The sequence below is a fragment of the Zingiber officinale genome, chromosome 2B (genome assembly GCF_018446385.1).
Source record: "Zingiber officinale cultivar Zhangliang chromosome 2B, Zo_v1.1, whole genome shotgun sequence".
NCBI lineage: Eukaryota > Viridiplantae > Streptophyta > Magnoliopsida > Zingiberales > Zingiberaceae > Zingiber > Zingiber officinale.
In genome coordinates this window covers 6,110,993-6,128,065 of record NC_055989.1, presented here as the reverse complement: position 1 = coordinate 6,128,065, position 17,073 = coordinate 6,110,993, and the positions used below count along the sequence as shown (strand labels likewise).

The window sequence follows — 17,073 nt, the reverse complement described above, 5'->3', positions numbered from 1 at the left end:
TCTGAACAAAATACAAGTCCTTTGAGGAGAAATCGATGGGGAAACCCAGGTCGATATAATTCTCCAAATGCTATCCAGAAGTTTTGAGCAGTTCCGCCTGAACTATAACATGAACAAAAGAGAGTATACGTTGGCGGAACTTCTGACAGAACTATAGGCAGCAGAAGGTATATTTCGTCACAGTTCTCAGATTTACTATGCTGAAAATGGTTCTACTTCTTAATCGAAAATTAAGGCTTTCTCCATACTTACATTAATGGCAAGTCATCAAGACGAGGACTATGATTCAAGCTCGGCCGAAATGAGCATCGAGAGCATCGATGAAGGGGGAGCTACATCGAAAGAAAGCAACAGTTTAGGGGGAAACATGGATAACGACATCGACAAGGTAAGTCAGGTACGTTCTCTTCCTCCCGATAAACTCTTTAAGTTTGTTAAATTGCTAACTAAAGGCTGTTGCAAGTTAGAAAAGGAAATTAAAATTTTAAAAGTAATTCTAGCTAAGTCTTTCCCATTAGAAGAGTTAGACAAATTAAAGTTAGAAAATGAAAATTTCAAAAGACAAATAGATTCTTTATAAAATCGTGCATGTTCCCATAATATAAATTTTAGAAAATACAACAATTTAAATTGGTATTTTAGATATCACCAGGGATAAATTAGAAATATTTCAAAAAGGTATGTCCCTAAGAAATTTTTAGTTAATCCAATAGGCTGGAACCTATATTGGGTTCCAATGTCTTGTTTGACTTGAACTATTAATTAGATTTAGCGCTTTCAACGAGAAAATTAAACAATTAATTTTTTTATGAGGCTTTATCTAAGAAAGTGGTTGTTGCTCTAATAACTAAGAAGGCCTAGTGGTTCGCCACTGCCTGGAAGCCAAAATATTGAAATGAAATGTTTAATTAACTTTCTTATAAAGCATTAAAGTTAAAATTAAATAATGCTTTACAAAATTTTTAAATATTTTTTTGGAAATTAAAAAAATTATTATTTTTTTATTTAAAAAAAATTTCTTTCTTAAGTTTTCTTCTTAGAAAATTCTCAAAAATAATTTTGATTGCAAAAACTTAGAAATTTTTCAAAATATTTATTCATGCAAAATTGTCTAACTTAGATTATTTTTTAACCTTGAAATTTTCTTTGAGATTTTCTTTCACTTAAATATGTTTTCTAAAAATCATTGAAATAATTTTCAAAATTTTCTAAATTTTAACCCTTAGATTGTTCTTGGAACCCCATTTTTTATGTGATCAAAGGGGGAGAAGGAAAAGTATAAGTCTAGGAGGAGGTAGACTAATTTTTCTATCTTTTTGCACATTATTGCAATATTAGATATTTTGTTTTTATGTCTATTTACCATAGCTTAACTTGGGTTGCTTACATCAAAAAGGGGGAGATTGTTGGAACTCCAAGGTTGTTTTGATGTGATCAATAAGTTAAGTTATGTCCTGTTGTGTTTTTAACCTTGTGTCTAAGTGTGCAGGAACTTAGGAGCATAGGGAGTCGAGCAAAAGACACAGTTAGTGAGAAGGACGGCACAAGAGAGAGCTGACGGGCTCTGTGTGTCTGAGGTACGAGATGTTGCAGAAAAGTATGCGGGCGGACGAGAAGGAGACGCGCGGTGTTTCCGAGGGACGAGAAGTCGGAGCGGAAGGTTGCTCGAGAAGGCTGAATTGGGTTTGGGTGAACCTTATTTCGGTTGGCTGAAATCACCCAAGCGAGCGGAGCCAGAGCGGAAGACTCGGACTGAGACGAGCAGCACTGGAGCAGAGGGCCCGGACCAAAAGTCAATTGTGTTGACTTTAGTGGTCTGGGTGCCCGGAACCATTTCGGGCGCTAGGAATCAAGTTTTGACCGGATCACGGTCAAACGCAATTCGTTGCGAAGGGGATAAAATTTTATCCCCTCCCAGGCTCCTGGACACCTTTCAGGCGCCCTGACCGAGGCTATAAATACAGCCTTGGTCCAGAAGCTTTCAATCAACTCAAGCAATTAGCATTTCCAACACTTGTACGCTTTCTTTAGAGTTTAGCTTCTATTTTTCTGTGTGTCATTGCTTTAAGAGGCTTCTCCGCCTAAAGGAGATACTAGTATGACACATTCCTTGGATTAACAACCTCCCCGGTTGTAACCAAGTCAAATCAGATGTCTCTTCCTTTTATTATTTTCTTTTTATTTATTTTATGCAAGTGTTATTTTGAGTGTTCGAGAAGGGTAGTTTTCTTTTACTTTTGCAGGGCTATCCAACCTCCCTTCTAACCGGCCAATTCAATCCAATAGTTATAGCCTCAACCCTCGCCGCTGCAAGTTCTGCCTACAAAGATTAAAGGGTGGCTTGAGTCGCATCCACTTTCTCTTGAAGGGTCGCTTCCCGGTCTGCATGGGTTGATAGCTCATTCTTTTTAGTAGCCATAACTACTTGCAGAGAGGCTCAGTTTGACTGAAGAACCTAGAGTTGCGAGGAGAGGCTCATGATTTCCTCACTCTTGGCATCCAACTCAGCCAAGATATTGACAAGCCTCAGGCTCTCAGATTTAAGTTTGGTGGCATTTGTTCGCAGGGTAGCTTCTAGCGTCGCTATCCTTTCGGCCTCTGCACGAGCCAGGTCTCGAGCCGTCTCACCTTCAACGATTCATTTTCCCAGTGAAGGCCAGCCATTAATTGGGAGATGCTTATGTTGGTGCGGTTAGCACTAACGGTCTAACTCAGGTTTTGATGAATGACAAAGTAGGTTAAGTTAGATTTGTTGTCATCTAACACTTTAACTGAGTGTGCAGGAGAAATCCAGCTAGGTCGACGGGTCGATTGGATAGTTGATGTGAAGTCCAGTGAAGTCGACGAGTTGACGAGCCGACAAGATAGTTGGCATGAAGTCCAGGTAGGTTGACGGGCGAACGGATAGCTGGCACGAAGCCCAACTAGGTCGACGGGCAGACCGATTAGCTGGCACGAAACCCAGCTTGGTCGACGGGCTGATCGGATAGCTGGCACGAAGCCCAGCTAGGTCGACGGGCTGATTGGATAGCTGGCACGAAGTCCAGCTAGGTCAACGGGATGACCAGATAGCTAGCGCGAAGTCCAGAGAGGTTGACAGACTGACCGGATGTCTGGCAAGTAAGTTAAGATAAGTCACTGGAGGGGAGTGACTTGGTGAGGACGCATTCCCAGTCAGGGAACTTAGGTGTCGATCCAACTTAGAACCATTTAGAAAATCTAAGTTGAGATCGTGACTAGATTCTAGTCTCGGGGAGACATAATTTAATTACTACTCTGTTTGAATATAATTGTGATAACGCATTATTTTGTAGAGTAGTATAATTTTTATTTTACCTCGGACTAATATTTTCTTACAGGAAAATAATTTTCTGGAAAATGGTGGTCCGGGCGCTCGGAAGGGATCCGAGCACCCGGAGTTTGTCCGAGCTCCCGAAAGGCAAATTCTATCCTTGCCAGCTAGGAGCGCGTCGATTGGTTGGATGATGTCACGGTCCAGGCACCCGGAATGGATCCGGGGCCTGGAGCACTCCTATAAAAGAAGGCCTCCACCAGAGCTTGACTACAACTTCTTTCTACGACTGCTCTGTTGTGCTCAGCTCCTGCGATGCTGTGAAGCTTCTCCAACAACTTGTGGCTCAAGTTCTTTTAAATTGTTGTTGGTATTTCTTTTAATAATTCTTGTTCTTATTGTTGTAATCCTTTTTGGGAACTACTAGTGAATTGCCCAACACAAGCACTCGACGAGTGCGGGTCTTGGAGTAGGAGTCGACGAAGGCTCCGAACCAAATAAAATTGGTATTGTTAGCATTGTGTCTTTCTTATTTTCATTGCGTACTCGACTTGACTGTGCCATGAATTTTTTATCATTATTCACCCCCCCTCTAGCGAACTCTACGATCGAACAAGTGGTATCATAGCAGGTACCGCTCTGATATGGTGCAACCACCAATCAGACAAAGGGGGTGAATATTTTTTTTCTTTTCGATTTTAAGTCATAATCCAAATTGGTATAATTGCCTCTTTGAAAAAATTTTCTCGTAACAAATTAAACTGAACTGGTGCAACACTAATTCAGTTTTAAACTTTTCTAAATTTTATCTCGCACTACTAATCCAAGACCAAGTCTTGGGATCCAATTATCCTTTCTCTCCTTGCGTGCAGAATTAATGGCCCTGAACGAAGGATACAACACCGCCCGTCCCCCTCTATTCAACAGCAATGAATTCCCATATTGGAAGAAACGAATGGAGGTCTACTTAAAGACCGACTTCGACCAGTGGTTCAGCGTCACCTGTAGCTACAAGGCTCTAGTCGACAACTCTGAAAATCCGATGGACCCAGAATAGTGGAACCCATAGATGAAAAAGAAAACCGAAGTAGACTTCAAAGCTCTCAACACCCTCCAGTGCGGGTTGACAAAGGAGGAACTAAACCGCGTTGGCCCACATGAAAATGCAAAGGAACTATGGGACAAGCTCGTCGAACTATACAAGGGAACTAACGACGCCAAGGTAACTAAACGAGATCTTTTCTTAAATAAATTATTTAATATTAAAATACAGGAAGGAGAAACGGCAAGCCAACTCCATGCAAGAATAAAAGATATCCTCAACGGGCTCCATGCTATCGGCCACCAAATGGAGAACCACGATTTAATAAGGAACGTCCTAAATGTGTTTCCTCGAAATGCATTATGGGCATCCATCATGGATGCCTACAAGATTTCGAAGAATCTTTCAAAGTTAAAGTTAGATGAGCTATTTTGTGAACTTGAGCTACACGAGCAAACTAACGCCAGGACTGAGAAAGGTGTTGCTCTTTTTGCAGGTTCCTCCAAGCAAACTAAATCAAATCCTAAAATTGAACTTAACTCATCTCACAAAATTATAGGATTCCTTGATTAAAAACTTAGATCAGGTGATGTGACTAAGGAAATTAAATTTAAATTTAAATTCAAATCCAAATTAAATTAAATTAAATTCAAATTAAATAATCAAATTAAATTAAATTTAAATTCAAATTAAATAATTAAATTAAATTAGATTTAAATTAAATTCAAATTAATTTAATAAAATTAAATTCAAATTAAATTAGATTTAAATTCAATTCAATTTAAATTAAATTCAAATTAAATAATCAAATTAAAATAAATTAAATTTAAATTAAATTTAAAATTAACATTAAAAAATTATTTAAAAAATTATTTTAACTTTAAAAAAATTATTTTAACTTTAAAAAAATTATTTTAACTTTAAAAAAAATATTTTAAATTAAATTATTTTAAAAATTATTATAACCATTTTTTAAAAATATATATTTAACTAAAAAAATTATTTTAAAAATTATTTTAACTTTAAAAAAAATATTTTAAAAATTATTTTAACTGAAAAGATATTTTAAAAATTATTTTAATTAAAAAAATTCTTTTAACTTAAAAACTTATTTTAAAAATTATTTTAACTTTAAAAAAATTATTTTAAAATTTATTTTAACTTAAATTATTTTAAAAATAATTTTAACTTAAAAAAATTATTTTAACTTAAAAAAATATTTTAAAAATGTTTTTAATTTAAATTATTTTAATTTAATTTTTTTAAAAAAATTATTTTAACTTAAAAAATATTTTAAAAATTATTTTAACTTAAAAAAATTATTATAAAAATTATTTTAACTTAAAAAAATATTTAAAAATTTATTTTAACTTAAAATAATATTTTAAAAATTAAAACATAAATCAATTTAAAAATTATTTTAACTTAAAAAATTATTTAAATGAAAAAAAAATTATTTTAACTTAAAAAAATTATTTTGAAAATTATTTTAAAAATTTAAAAAATCATTTAACTTAATAATAATAATAATAATAATAATAATAATAATAATAATAATAACTTGGTCATAAACTAGGGTCGGGCACCCCTGATATTACCTTCCGGACGCCTGGAAGCACTTCCGAGTGCCCCACCCTAGCACTCTGCTCGAGGCGCTTGAAGGTGATCTGATCGCCTGGACCTCCCTATAAAAGGGGTGGCAGGCGACCCTCCCCCCCAATTCTCTGCACCTCTCCTTACCACTCTTACAAAGGCTCTCACTAAGCTTTAACGCAAGAGGGATCAAATTTAAAATTTTACTTCCTCCTACAGTTATTACGCCGCTGCAAAACAACCGAGGTCGTCATTTCTATTATCTTCATTAACGATGGCTCGATAAATTTTACTTCCTTTCCCAAGTTTCTAAATTACTTTATTTTAATATTTTATACTTAGTTTAGTTTTCTTTGATAAATTAGGAAACGTTCTAGATTTGGTGTTGGGCCCTCTATTGCTAGTACTGATCCTAGGTTTCCTACTGAAGAACTTAGGATTAAGTTTGACTCTACCATCTATATGCCTATATGGACTAGGTGTATAGATAGACAATTTTGTATGCTCTCTTGCATCCCAGCTGTAGAGGTCATTGACTACTACAGATTGTAGCAGCTAGTTTATTGTACCAGTTCAGTTAACATAGGTTTATGTGTTGAACTATACAACAACCTAGTTAGAGTAGATGACCTTACATATACTAGTAGGGTAGCTGGTACTGATGTCACGCTATCTCCTACCATCATCCGGACCTCTTTAGGTCTACGACCATCTACATGCACTTTTCAGTGTTATCCTCCTAGGGACCTACCATTTGGTGATCCTTACTCGCATATTACTCATGACACGATTTATTCATATTTTTTTTAGGGAGAGCGAGTACCCACTTTTACCCAGTTTAGGTATGTCTCCCTTCGAGTCCAGGACTATGTCCTCTATAGGGTCTTAGTCTTCTGCATTTTATCATTGACCACTCGCGACGTCACGATGATGTTGTCTACAATATAAATTAATTGAACAACTACAACTAAATGTAGACAATTTGACCAAATGTGATTCTTTATTCAAAATAAATGTTTACAAAAGCTTAGGCTTTCAGTATACACTCTAACAATCCCACTGCTAACGCATATGAGAATTACTCCATCTCCTTTATTTCAAGTTCAAGCCGTGGACACTGCTACAAGCTAAACTTGTCACCTCTTGACACAGGTGTATCACCGGGTGTACAGTTCTGCATACTATACCTTACAAGCACCTTTTCAATATATGCCTATTGTAAAAGTTCAAGAATGTCTCTTGAACGATTACGATAAATCTGTATGCCTAAAACAAAGGATGCTTCTCCAAGATCTTTTATTTCAAAATTACCAGATAGAAATGACTTGGTTTGAAGCAACATATCCTTATTATTACTGGCAAGCAATATATCATCCACATACAAAACAAGTATAACAAAGTTGCTCCCACTGAACTTGACATATATGCACTGATCAATGGGGTTCTCTTTAAATTCAAATGAGGTAACCACTTGATCAAATTTCTGGTGCCACTGATGAGACGCCTACTTTAAACCATAAATGAACTTCTTTAATCTACATATTAGGTGCTTTAAGTCTTTACAGTCAAAGTTCTCTGGTTGCACCATATATATAGACTCCTCTATGTCTCCATTGAGGAATGCAGTGTTTACGTCCATTTGATGTAGCTCCAAATCATAATGAGCTACAAGTGTCATGATTACCCTAAGGGAGTCTTTCGTCGACACGGGTGAGAAAGTCTCCTTGTAATCAATGTCTTCTTTCTGAGTGAATCCCTTGGCAACAAGATGAGCCTTATAATTTTCGACATTACCCCTTGAATCCCGCTTGGTTTTAAATATCCATTTACAGCCAACAGACTTCTTTCCTTCAGGCAATTCGACAAGTTCCCAAACGTCATTGTCCGCCATAGACTTCAACTCTTTTTGCATGGCGTTAATCCACCTTTCAGGATCATAGCATTGTTTGACTTCTTGGAAAAATGTAGGATCACTCTCCAACCCTATATCAAAATCATGCTCTTGGAGATAAACATAATCACGAGAATTCGTGCTTCTCCGTTCCCTTGTGGATCGCCTTAAAGGCACTTGTGTTTGAGGTGGTTGAGGTACTTGCTCATCAATATGAGGCAATACTTCAATTTTAGTGGCAGATTCCTCCAATTGCATTGGAGATATCATGGGAATATCTTGGTTCACTACGCTTACTGGATCCATAATGTGCGGTATGGTAAACATACCTCTACTGATCGCACTAGTAGTAACCACAGGAGGATTGCCAACGGATTCCTTAAAAGATATTTCCTGGATTTTATCCTCCCATTGTCCTCAATGAACTCGACATTTCCTGTTTCAAAGAAGGATCTATTAGAGGGATCATAAAATTTATACCCTCTTGACTTCTCAGAGTATCCTACAAAATTACAGCTAACCGTTCTCAAGCCCAGTTTCTTTTCATTAGGCTTGTAAGGCCTAACTTCACCTGGACAACCCCAGACGTGTAAGTTCCTAATGCTAGGCTTCTTACCCGTCCACATCTCGAATGAGGTTTTAGTTACTGTCTTACTAGGTACTCTATTAAGTAGGTAAACTGCAATTTTGAGTGTTTCACCTCCACAAGGACTCTGATAGAGAAGTGAAAGTCATCATACTTCTTACCATATCTTTTAGGGTTCGATTGCGATGCTCAGCTACACCATTCTAACTGGGTGTACCAGGCATGGTATACTGAGGCACAATTCCACAATCAACAAGGTAATTCGTAAATGGTCTTGGGCGTTGTTCACCTGATCTATCATATCAACCGTAATATTCACCTCCACGGTTAGATCAGACAGCTTAAATTTTCTTACCTAGTTGAAGTTCAACTTCGGCTTTGAAAATTTTGAACATGTCCAAAGATTACGATTTCTCATGAATGAGGTACAAATAGCCAAATCTAGAATAGTCATTTATGAAGCTAATAAAATATGTGTGTTCATTCCAAGATACCTTAGGGAATAGTGCACAAATATCCGTATGTATTAACTCCAAAATATCACTACAATGGCTAGCCCCCTTATTCCTTTTGTTAGTAGTCTTCCCCTTGAGACACTCTATGTAGACATCAAAGTCTGACATATCAAGGAAATCAAGAATTCCATGTGATATTAACCTTTCTAGGTGTTGTTTTGATATATGTCCTAAATGCCTATGCCACAACATGGAAGAATTCTCGTTAGTCAATTTACGTCTCATACCTATACTATGCATTATCACGTTGTCAACTGTAGGAGTAAAGGTGTTCAATTTATAAAATTTATCAACCAAGGAATCATTGCCAAACAACACTGAATTAAAGAAAATACTAAAAATTACATTTCTAAATGAACAAGAATAACTTGATTTGTCCAAACAAGAAATTGAAATTAAATTCTGTCGAAAAGATGGACCAATAAATGCATTTTCTAAATCCTGAAAAAACATCGGTTCCTAAACAAAGTATAAAAACATCAATCGACTCGACTTTAGCCTTCTTTTCATTTCCTGTATAGATGTATCTTTCACCATCAAGCGGAAGTCGGCTCCTGAGACAACCCTGCATAGTGATACTTATGTGAGTAGTAGCACTGGTATCTATCCACCAAGTGTCAGTGGATACAATAGTTAGATTGACTTCCGAATTAACAAAGTTGAGAAGTTTACCTTTCTTTACACGCCAGTTGGCGTACTTGAGGTAGTCTTTCTTCATATGACATTTCTTCTTGTAAAATAAACAAGTGGATTCCTTATCCTGCTTCTTGTGCTCCTTATGGTCATTGCCTCCGGAATCTGCAATTTGTTTTCCTTTTCCTTTGTTATTGATCCTCTTTCGTTTCTTGTTCATACTTTGAGAACTAGATGCTAAGTGAGTACTCTCAGATATCTCAATCTTTAGTCTCCCCTCCTCTTGCACATATTGGGCAATAAGTTCATTCAATGTCCACTTTTTCTTTTGAGTATTATACGATATCTTAAAAGAAGTGAACCATGCAAGAAGAGACATCAAGACGAAATGCACTAACATACCCTCAGACATATCGAGTTTTAGTGTTTTCAGACTTGTCGCTATATTAGACATCTCCATAATGTACTCTCTTATGTTTCCTTTATCATTATACCGCATGCTTACCAACTTCGTAAGAAGTGTGCTCGACCTTTTCATTTGAGGTGAATCGGTCTGCTAATTGGTTTAGGAAATTCTTAGCATCTTCTCCCTCCGTTATTGAGCCCTTTATTAGTACCGGTATGGAAACTTCATGATACTCAAACACATGCGATTTGATTTCTCCCATAGCTAAACTTCAGCTCTCTGCTCTATAGTGCTAACATTGGTCAGAGGTGCGAGACGATCATTCCTTAATGCATAGTCTAAATCCATGCAGCCTAAGACTACGGTTACGTATTCTTTCCATTCAGCAAAATTTGAACCAGTTAGTGTTAGGATGTTATTAATACTGACAGTTACAAATTGTATTGAAATTAAAAAAAAAGAATTTATTTAAGCTTACGATTTAACTAAAACCAAGAACATATAAGTAATAAAAAATTATGCAAATAAAATAAAATTTTAAATGCATATAAATGGGCTCTTTATGAGATACCAAGTACAACATAATGCGCTTTCCTTTGGGCCGACACATTATTTGTTAGCGATACTCTCTAATATAACTCAAACTTTAATTGGTCATACAATGTGTCTTCCTTTGGGCCTGTCTACCCATTGTGCACATAATATGATACTTTATATGAGTTATATTTTGATTCATAGCTTACAACAACCTTAATCGGCCACATAATATGTCTTCCTTTGGGTCAATATATTTTGTGCATGATTTAAACAAAATAATATTTTGTTCTATAGTTATAAACTACCTTATGCATATATTTGGCATAAAAGTAACCTTCCTTTGGACCGATTACTTTTAGCATAGATATACCTCTACCAATACAAAATGTACTAAACCTAGCTAAGATGTCTTCCTTTGGGCCGACACATTAGTTCAACTTAGTAGCACGTTGTGCAGATAGATCCAAGAAAATACTAGAAACTTAATTCGAACAGATATTACTTAATCAGTCTTAACGACATAAAATTAGACATATTGATCGATTGATACGTTATAATAATCGATTGGTGTGTTTCAATCGATTATTCTAATCGATTTGAAAGAGTATTACATGCGACTACATAATTATATATATAGTACTCAAGTTTTTTTAAATTTTATAATTAAATAGTACTATTTAATAATAATTAATTAATTAATTTACTGTTCATAGAAGATTCAATTTGAAACAAGTGTTTCAAAAAAACATATATATATATATATATATATTCTTTACGCATGAAACAGTACAATACCATTTAAAAAATAATTTTTTGGTACTGTTTCAATTTTTTTTTTGAAATAGTATTATTTTGAAACCGTGTTTTTTTTTATTGAAACATTGTTTCGTTGAATCCGTTTTTTTTAATCGAATAACAGTGAACTTAATCAAATCGATTAAAAAAACTTAATTCAAACAGTAAATAATCAATTGATTAAAATTAATTTTAATCGATTGATAATTAACATAATCACGAGTTTAAGACTGATAAATTATTTAAGAAAAATGTTTAATCAATTTCTATGATTCTATTAGATGTTTTAGGTTTGGTAATCGATTGGTCGACCAAATCAATCTATTAAATCATTACTAATGAAAGATCAAACTTTTCTTAAATTTTCTATACAAAAGATTTTGACGATCAAATAATTGTATTATATTAGGAAAACTTAATCTAACATACAAACAATAAATCAATGAAAAATTTAAACTTTATTGCCAATGAAAACGATGAAACAGAAACCGGTGGCTCTGATACTAATTGATGGTTCTCATAAAAATCTAAGCCGCATGAATTTTAGATAATCAAAATAAGAATTTGTATAGGAAAAACAAGAACATATGAGCATGGATCTTCGTTTTATCGAGAACATGATATAAGAAAAAGTAAATAATACATAAACATAATGATAAAGAACCTGATTGAAGAGTCATATCGAAAGGTAAGTCTTCCGAAGGAGTTAGGTTGATGACGCCGAATTTTCTTTGTCAATAGGGAACAAAGAGACGTCTCAAGATTACTCTAATCCTCTGAGAACAACCCATTATATAATGTACATCTATTATCAGCCCATAAATGATAATAGATGCGGGACTATAAGTTCTACACATATGAGATCCATATCCAATTATCCAAAATTCATTAGACATAAGTTAGATCACTTTAAAGAGTTCAGATCGTAATGTACAACTTACAAAATAAACTCATATAATAGGAATAATTATATCTGACAGAGACATTTAAAAGGTTAAAATTTTGCATATATGATCATGAAAACTTTAATGGAAGAAAATTAAAGGCGTTAATCTCTTTCCTTCGTGACTTTTAAAATTAAATAAAGGGCGTTAATATCTTTCCTTCGTGACTTTTAAAATTAAATAAAGGGCGTTAATATCTTTCCTTCGTGACTTTTAAAATTAAATAAAGGGCGTTAATCTCTTTCCTTCGTGACTTTTATCAATCACTCACATTAACATTTTAGAAGTAAAATTTTCAACAAATTATTTCCTATAACTTTTTCTTGTATCGATTAATCCATTTTTCATGAATATTTAAGTGTGTCAAGTATTTGCAAGGTGATAGGAAAATGGAGGATGACTCGCCGATCGAACAAGTGCGACTAACAGTTCCTCCCATAGATGATCCAACGTTGCAGGTGTTAACATTTCGTATGTGGATTCTCGGTGTTCCACTTTGCATCTTGCAGTCGGTGTTGGTTCGAATTGGTTATTTCAGGCAGCCATTCGTTTACATATCATCAGTTTGTTTCGACATCTTCATGTTCAGTGGAGGTAATATGTTGGCCAAGGTTTTGCCAAATAAAGTTGTTAGGATTCCGGGTACAAGATGGAGTTTTTCGCTGAATCCATGCTCTTTCAACGTCAAAGAACATATCACCATGTCCATATTTGTCAATTCAATAGGCAGCTCAGGATTTCTCAACATTAGCATAGCTAAGATCTTTTACCATAGAGAAATTCATATTTTGCCCGCTTTACTCTTGGTTATATCAACTCAGGTACCAAGTTTGTTATCATATATATATATATATATATATATAAAAGAAGAGAAGTGATCGTATATTTTACACTCAATTTATGCAGTTTTTAGGTTTCGGATTTGCTGGTTTGTTTCTAAAAGTTTTTGTGGATTCAGCATATATGTGGTGGCCCAATGTAATTGCCAATATCTCGTTCTACAGGTATGTTAATTAATTTATTTTTCCTAATGAATTATAAAACATAGGATGAAATAAAAACGATGTGTAATTTTTTATTTATATTTATCAGGGCATTACATGAGCAGGATAAGAGGCCTAAGGGAGGGTTATCACGTTATCAATTCTTTTGTATTGCCACTGCTGCTATTTTCGCTTATAATATCATCCCTTTTTATTTCTTCCCGTCTATTTCTGCTCTCTCATTTGTGTGTTGGATATGGAAGGATTCGATCACTGCACAACAAATTGGCTCCGGGATGAATGGGCTAGGCATTGGATCATTTTCACTCGATTGGATGATGACGACAAGTTTCATAGGAAGTCCTTTGGTCGTTCCTTCATTTGTGATATTCAATATGTTGTTTGGATATATTGTAGTTGCATACATTATCTTACCCTTCTCTTATTGGAGTAATGCATTTGAGGCAAGGAAATTTCCAATGGTTTCGACCAATATCTATGATTCTACCGGCCACAAATACAATATCTCTAGAATTCTAGATTCAAATACTCTCTCGTTAAATCAAGAAGCCTATGATAAATACTCAAAGGTATACTTCACTACGTCACTAATTTATAGTTACGGGTTTAGTTTCGCTCAGTACACATCCTCTATTTCTCAGATTGCTCTTTTTAATGGGAGGTATGTACTCATTTTGTAACATTGTACGTAGTTGATGTATGCATAATCTTAATTAGATTAATTGGTTCAGTGATCTATCTGCAGGTCACTTTGGCAGCAGTTTAAGAAGGCATATAAAGATGACGAGCAAGATGTGCATTCAAGGCTAATGAAGCAAAACTATGAATCTGTTCCTCGATGGTGGTTTTACATCATATTTTTCCCAATGATCGGAATGGCAATTCTAGTCTGTGAAGGTTTTGGAGGTCAAATTCAACTTCGTTATTGGGAGATTTTATTGGCATGCGCTCTGGTGCTTGTGTTCCTTCCAATGGAAACTGTACTCCAAGCAATTAGTGGTCTGGTGCGCACTCATCTTTACAATGAATTATTTGTTGATCCGGTCGAACCCATAATTTAACTTACGAATAACTTTGTTTGACACGTAGGGATTCTCATTAGATCTGTTACTAGAAACCATCATTGGATATATGAATCCAGGCAAACCTATAGCCAACTTGGCTTTCAAATTATACGCATCAGAGGCTCACCTTTTGGCATCATCTGTTATATATAACTTCAAATTATCACACTACGCCAAGATTCCTCCAAAAATCTTATTTCATATCATGGTAAGTTTATTCACTATCTTAATTCTTTCATATCATGGATGCTTGATTTTATTCATCATTAATTATATACAAAATGAGTTTATTCACAGATTCTAAGCACGGTGATTTCATGCTTCACTGATTTTGGCGTAGCATGGTGGATACTCCATTCAATAGATAATATTTGTCAACCAGAATTGCTTCCGAAGGGAAGTCCTTGGACATGTCCTACTGAGAGAGTAACATACATCTCTGGGGTAACATGGGGACTTGTCGGACCTAGTAAGATGTTCTATCCCAATGGTATGTACTCGGTAGTCTTCATCTTTGCTCTTATTGGCTTCTTCCTACCAATTCTCATTTGGTTATTATCGCACAAGTACCCTGAAAAGAAATGGATTAGACTCATTAACTTTCAAATTATATTTCATGCCTCTATTCTCATACCTTATGGTGGGACCGTGAGTTATTCGAGTTGGTTTATTGTTGGCATACTCTTCAACTACTTCATCTATCATAAACATAAAGAATGGTGGACAAAATATAATTATATATTGTCTGCTGGACTTGACGCGGGTTCTGCAATTTTTGCTATTTTGGTTAGCATCTCTCTTCAATTTCAAGACATATATGGAGTGAACTGGTGGGGAATAGAATTAGGTGATCATTGTCCATTGGCAAAATGTCCCACAATAGCTGATATTATTGTTGAAGGTTGTCCCATAATCCATTGACCATATTTGTTATTAAATTCAAATATTCAAGTGTGTTTTTTTAATTTTATTACTTTGTTTAATCTGACAGTTGTCGATTTTGTTTTCTTTAGCAACTGTTTTTGGTAAAATTTTCATTTCACCGTAGCTTTAAATTTATATATTACTATTTCCATTAAGGCGCATTCTATTTAAAGGCATAATAATTTTACTAATTTTATAAAGAAATAGTTCATAGATAAATATTTTAATTAAACATCATCCTCACACATAATTTTTTAAAAAATCATTTTGAGCCTCCAACTTTGAGCCAGGTATAAATAATATAATGCAACTATCAAAATTGGTCGGCCTTATGTACCGTGTTAAATCCTAGCTCGGACATAAATTGATTGCAGTGCAAATTCTAGCTCAATTGGCCCATACCTGGCTGGCTCAAACTCAGTAGCAATTAACAAAATTCATGCATCAGAATAATAAACGTCATTTTTTTGAAACCGAATACTGAGCTTAGTATCGAACTGTCAAAATTACATTTTCTTAATTGATTCCTTTAATGTTGTCCTTGCTCTTTAATTCTACATATTACTTTACAATAAATACTCTCAAATTTCAAAAATATTAAAAATAATTAATTTCTAAATCCAAAAGAAGAATACAATTACTACTAAGATAAATAAATATTATATCGTCTTGAGATAAATACAATCATATATTACGATCCCAATTTCTTTTTCTTTTTAATAATTTCTTACTCGATGCATGCCTTCAATTTCTTATGACAATTCTTTGTTATTCTCATTAGAATAAATCTGTTAAAATTTTAATTCTTTGATCGTCTAAATGTTAATCGCTTTGAAATTCATACATGTTGGTCTTTTTGAGAGCATGAAATAAAACGAAACGAAAGTGGTAACCACTCACAGTAATCTCTCAAAAAAATCGCAAATGAAGACGTCGGTCGACAAAGAGGCTGTCACTGTCGGAAGCACGATCACGGGGCAACCGGAAAGCACTTCAAAGTTCACGAGTCATATCTCAGCCTCTAGACGTTCACCTTTGCTCGCTGATCACCTCACACTTCGCTGCGCTCCTATTTGATCACCTTTCCAAAACCTCTACACCCTCTTCCTCTTCTCAAAGGCTTGGACGCACCTTTATAAGAACACTAAGGAAGACGAAGGGGAAAGGTCACCCCTTTGTCTCCTTGGCGTTTGCAGTAGTTTGCAGCAACGAGAGAGACGAAAGGACTCCGTTTCCCTTCATCTCCTGTAACGCCCAACATCTCCCACTCGTCCAAGTCAATCCATAAGGTTATATGGTCACATAGACTACAAGGTGATCATGTCACGAAGACCAGAGCAAAATTAGTCACAATGACCAAATAAGTCACGTAGACTTTATGAGGATCAAGTCACGAAGACCAGAGCAAAATTAGTCACAAAAACCAAATAAGAACATTCATTCCATACATTAGGGAAAATGGTTCGTGCGACAGCAAGCACATTGAGCATTCAACTGCTAAGAAGATTGTCACGCCTTACTTAGCTGCTCAATAGAACGAATCAGAGACATAAATGACTTGTCTTTATCCCAGATTAAATTATTTACATCATTATGAGCATCTCTAATCCCTCATATTGACCATATGTCAAGAGCATGTTCAACATCTTCAATCAAACAAATTATTCACAATTACATTTTATGTACTGAACTAAAAATGTAACTGGTACCAGTGAATAAATGTCACAGATGTAAATCAATCTTAATCTTCCTTTTTAGCTAGAATCTATTTATTCTAATCAGTCGCTTTCCTAGTTATGCTCCATAAACTGAATCATCCATAGTCAATAGGAAACATGCTAAAGTAG

General features: G+C 35.0%; 1 protein-coding gene across 1 annotated transcript; it reads left to right on the top strand.

Moving 5' to 3' along the window:
* The first annotated feature begins 256 nt into the window (after positions 1 to 256).
* Positions 257 to 15,350, top strand: LOC122048121 (oligopeptide transporter 5-like). The gene is made up of 10 exons (XM_042609725.1): positions 257 to 388; positions 12,594 to 12,692; positions 12,744 to 12,876; positions 12,961 to 13,055; positions 13,141 to 13,238; positions 13,984 to 14,242; positions 14,328 to 14,510; positions 14,600 to 14,792; positions 15,114 to 15,203; positions 15,316 to 15,350. The coding sequence occupies exons 1-10, from the start codon at positions 257 to 259 to the stop codon at positions 15,348 to 15,350; spliced, it is 1,317 nt and encodes a 438-aa protein (XP_042465659.1).
* Positions 15,351 to 17,073: the final 1,723 nt, after the last annotated feature.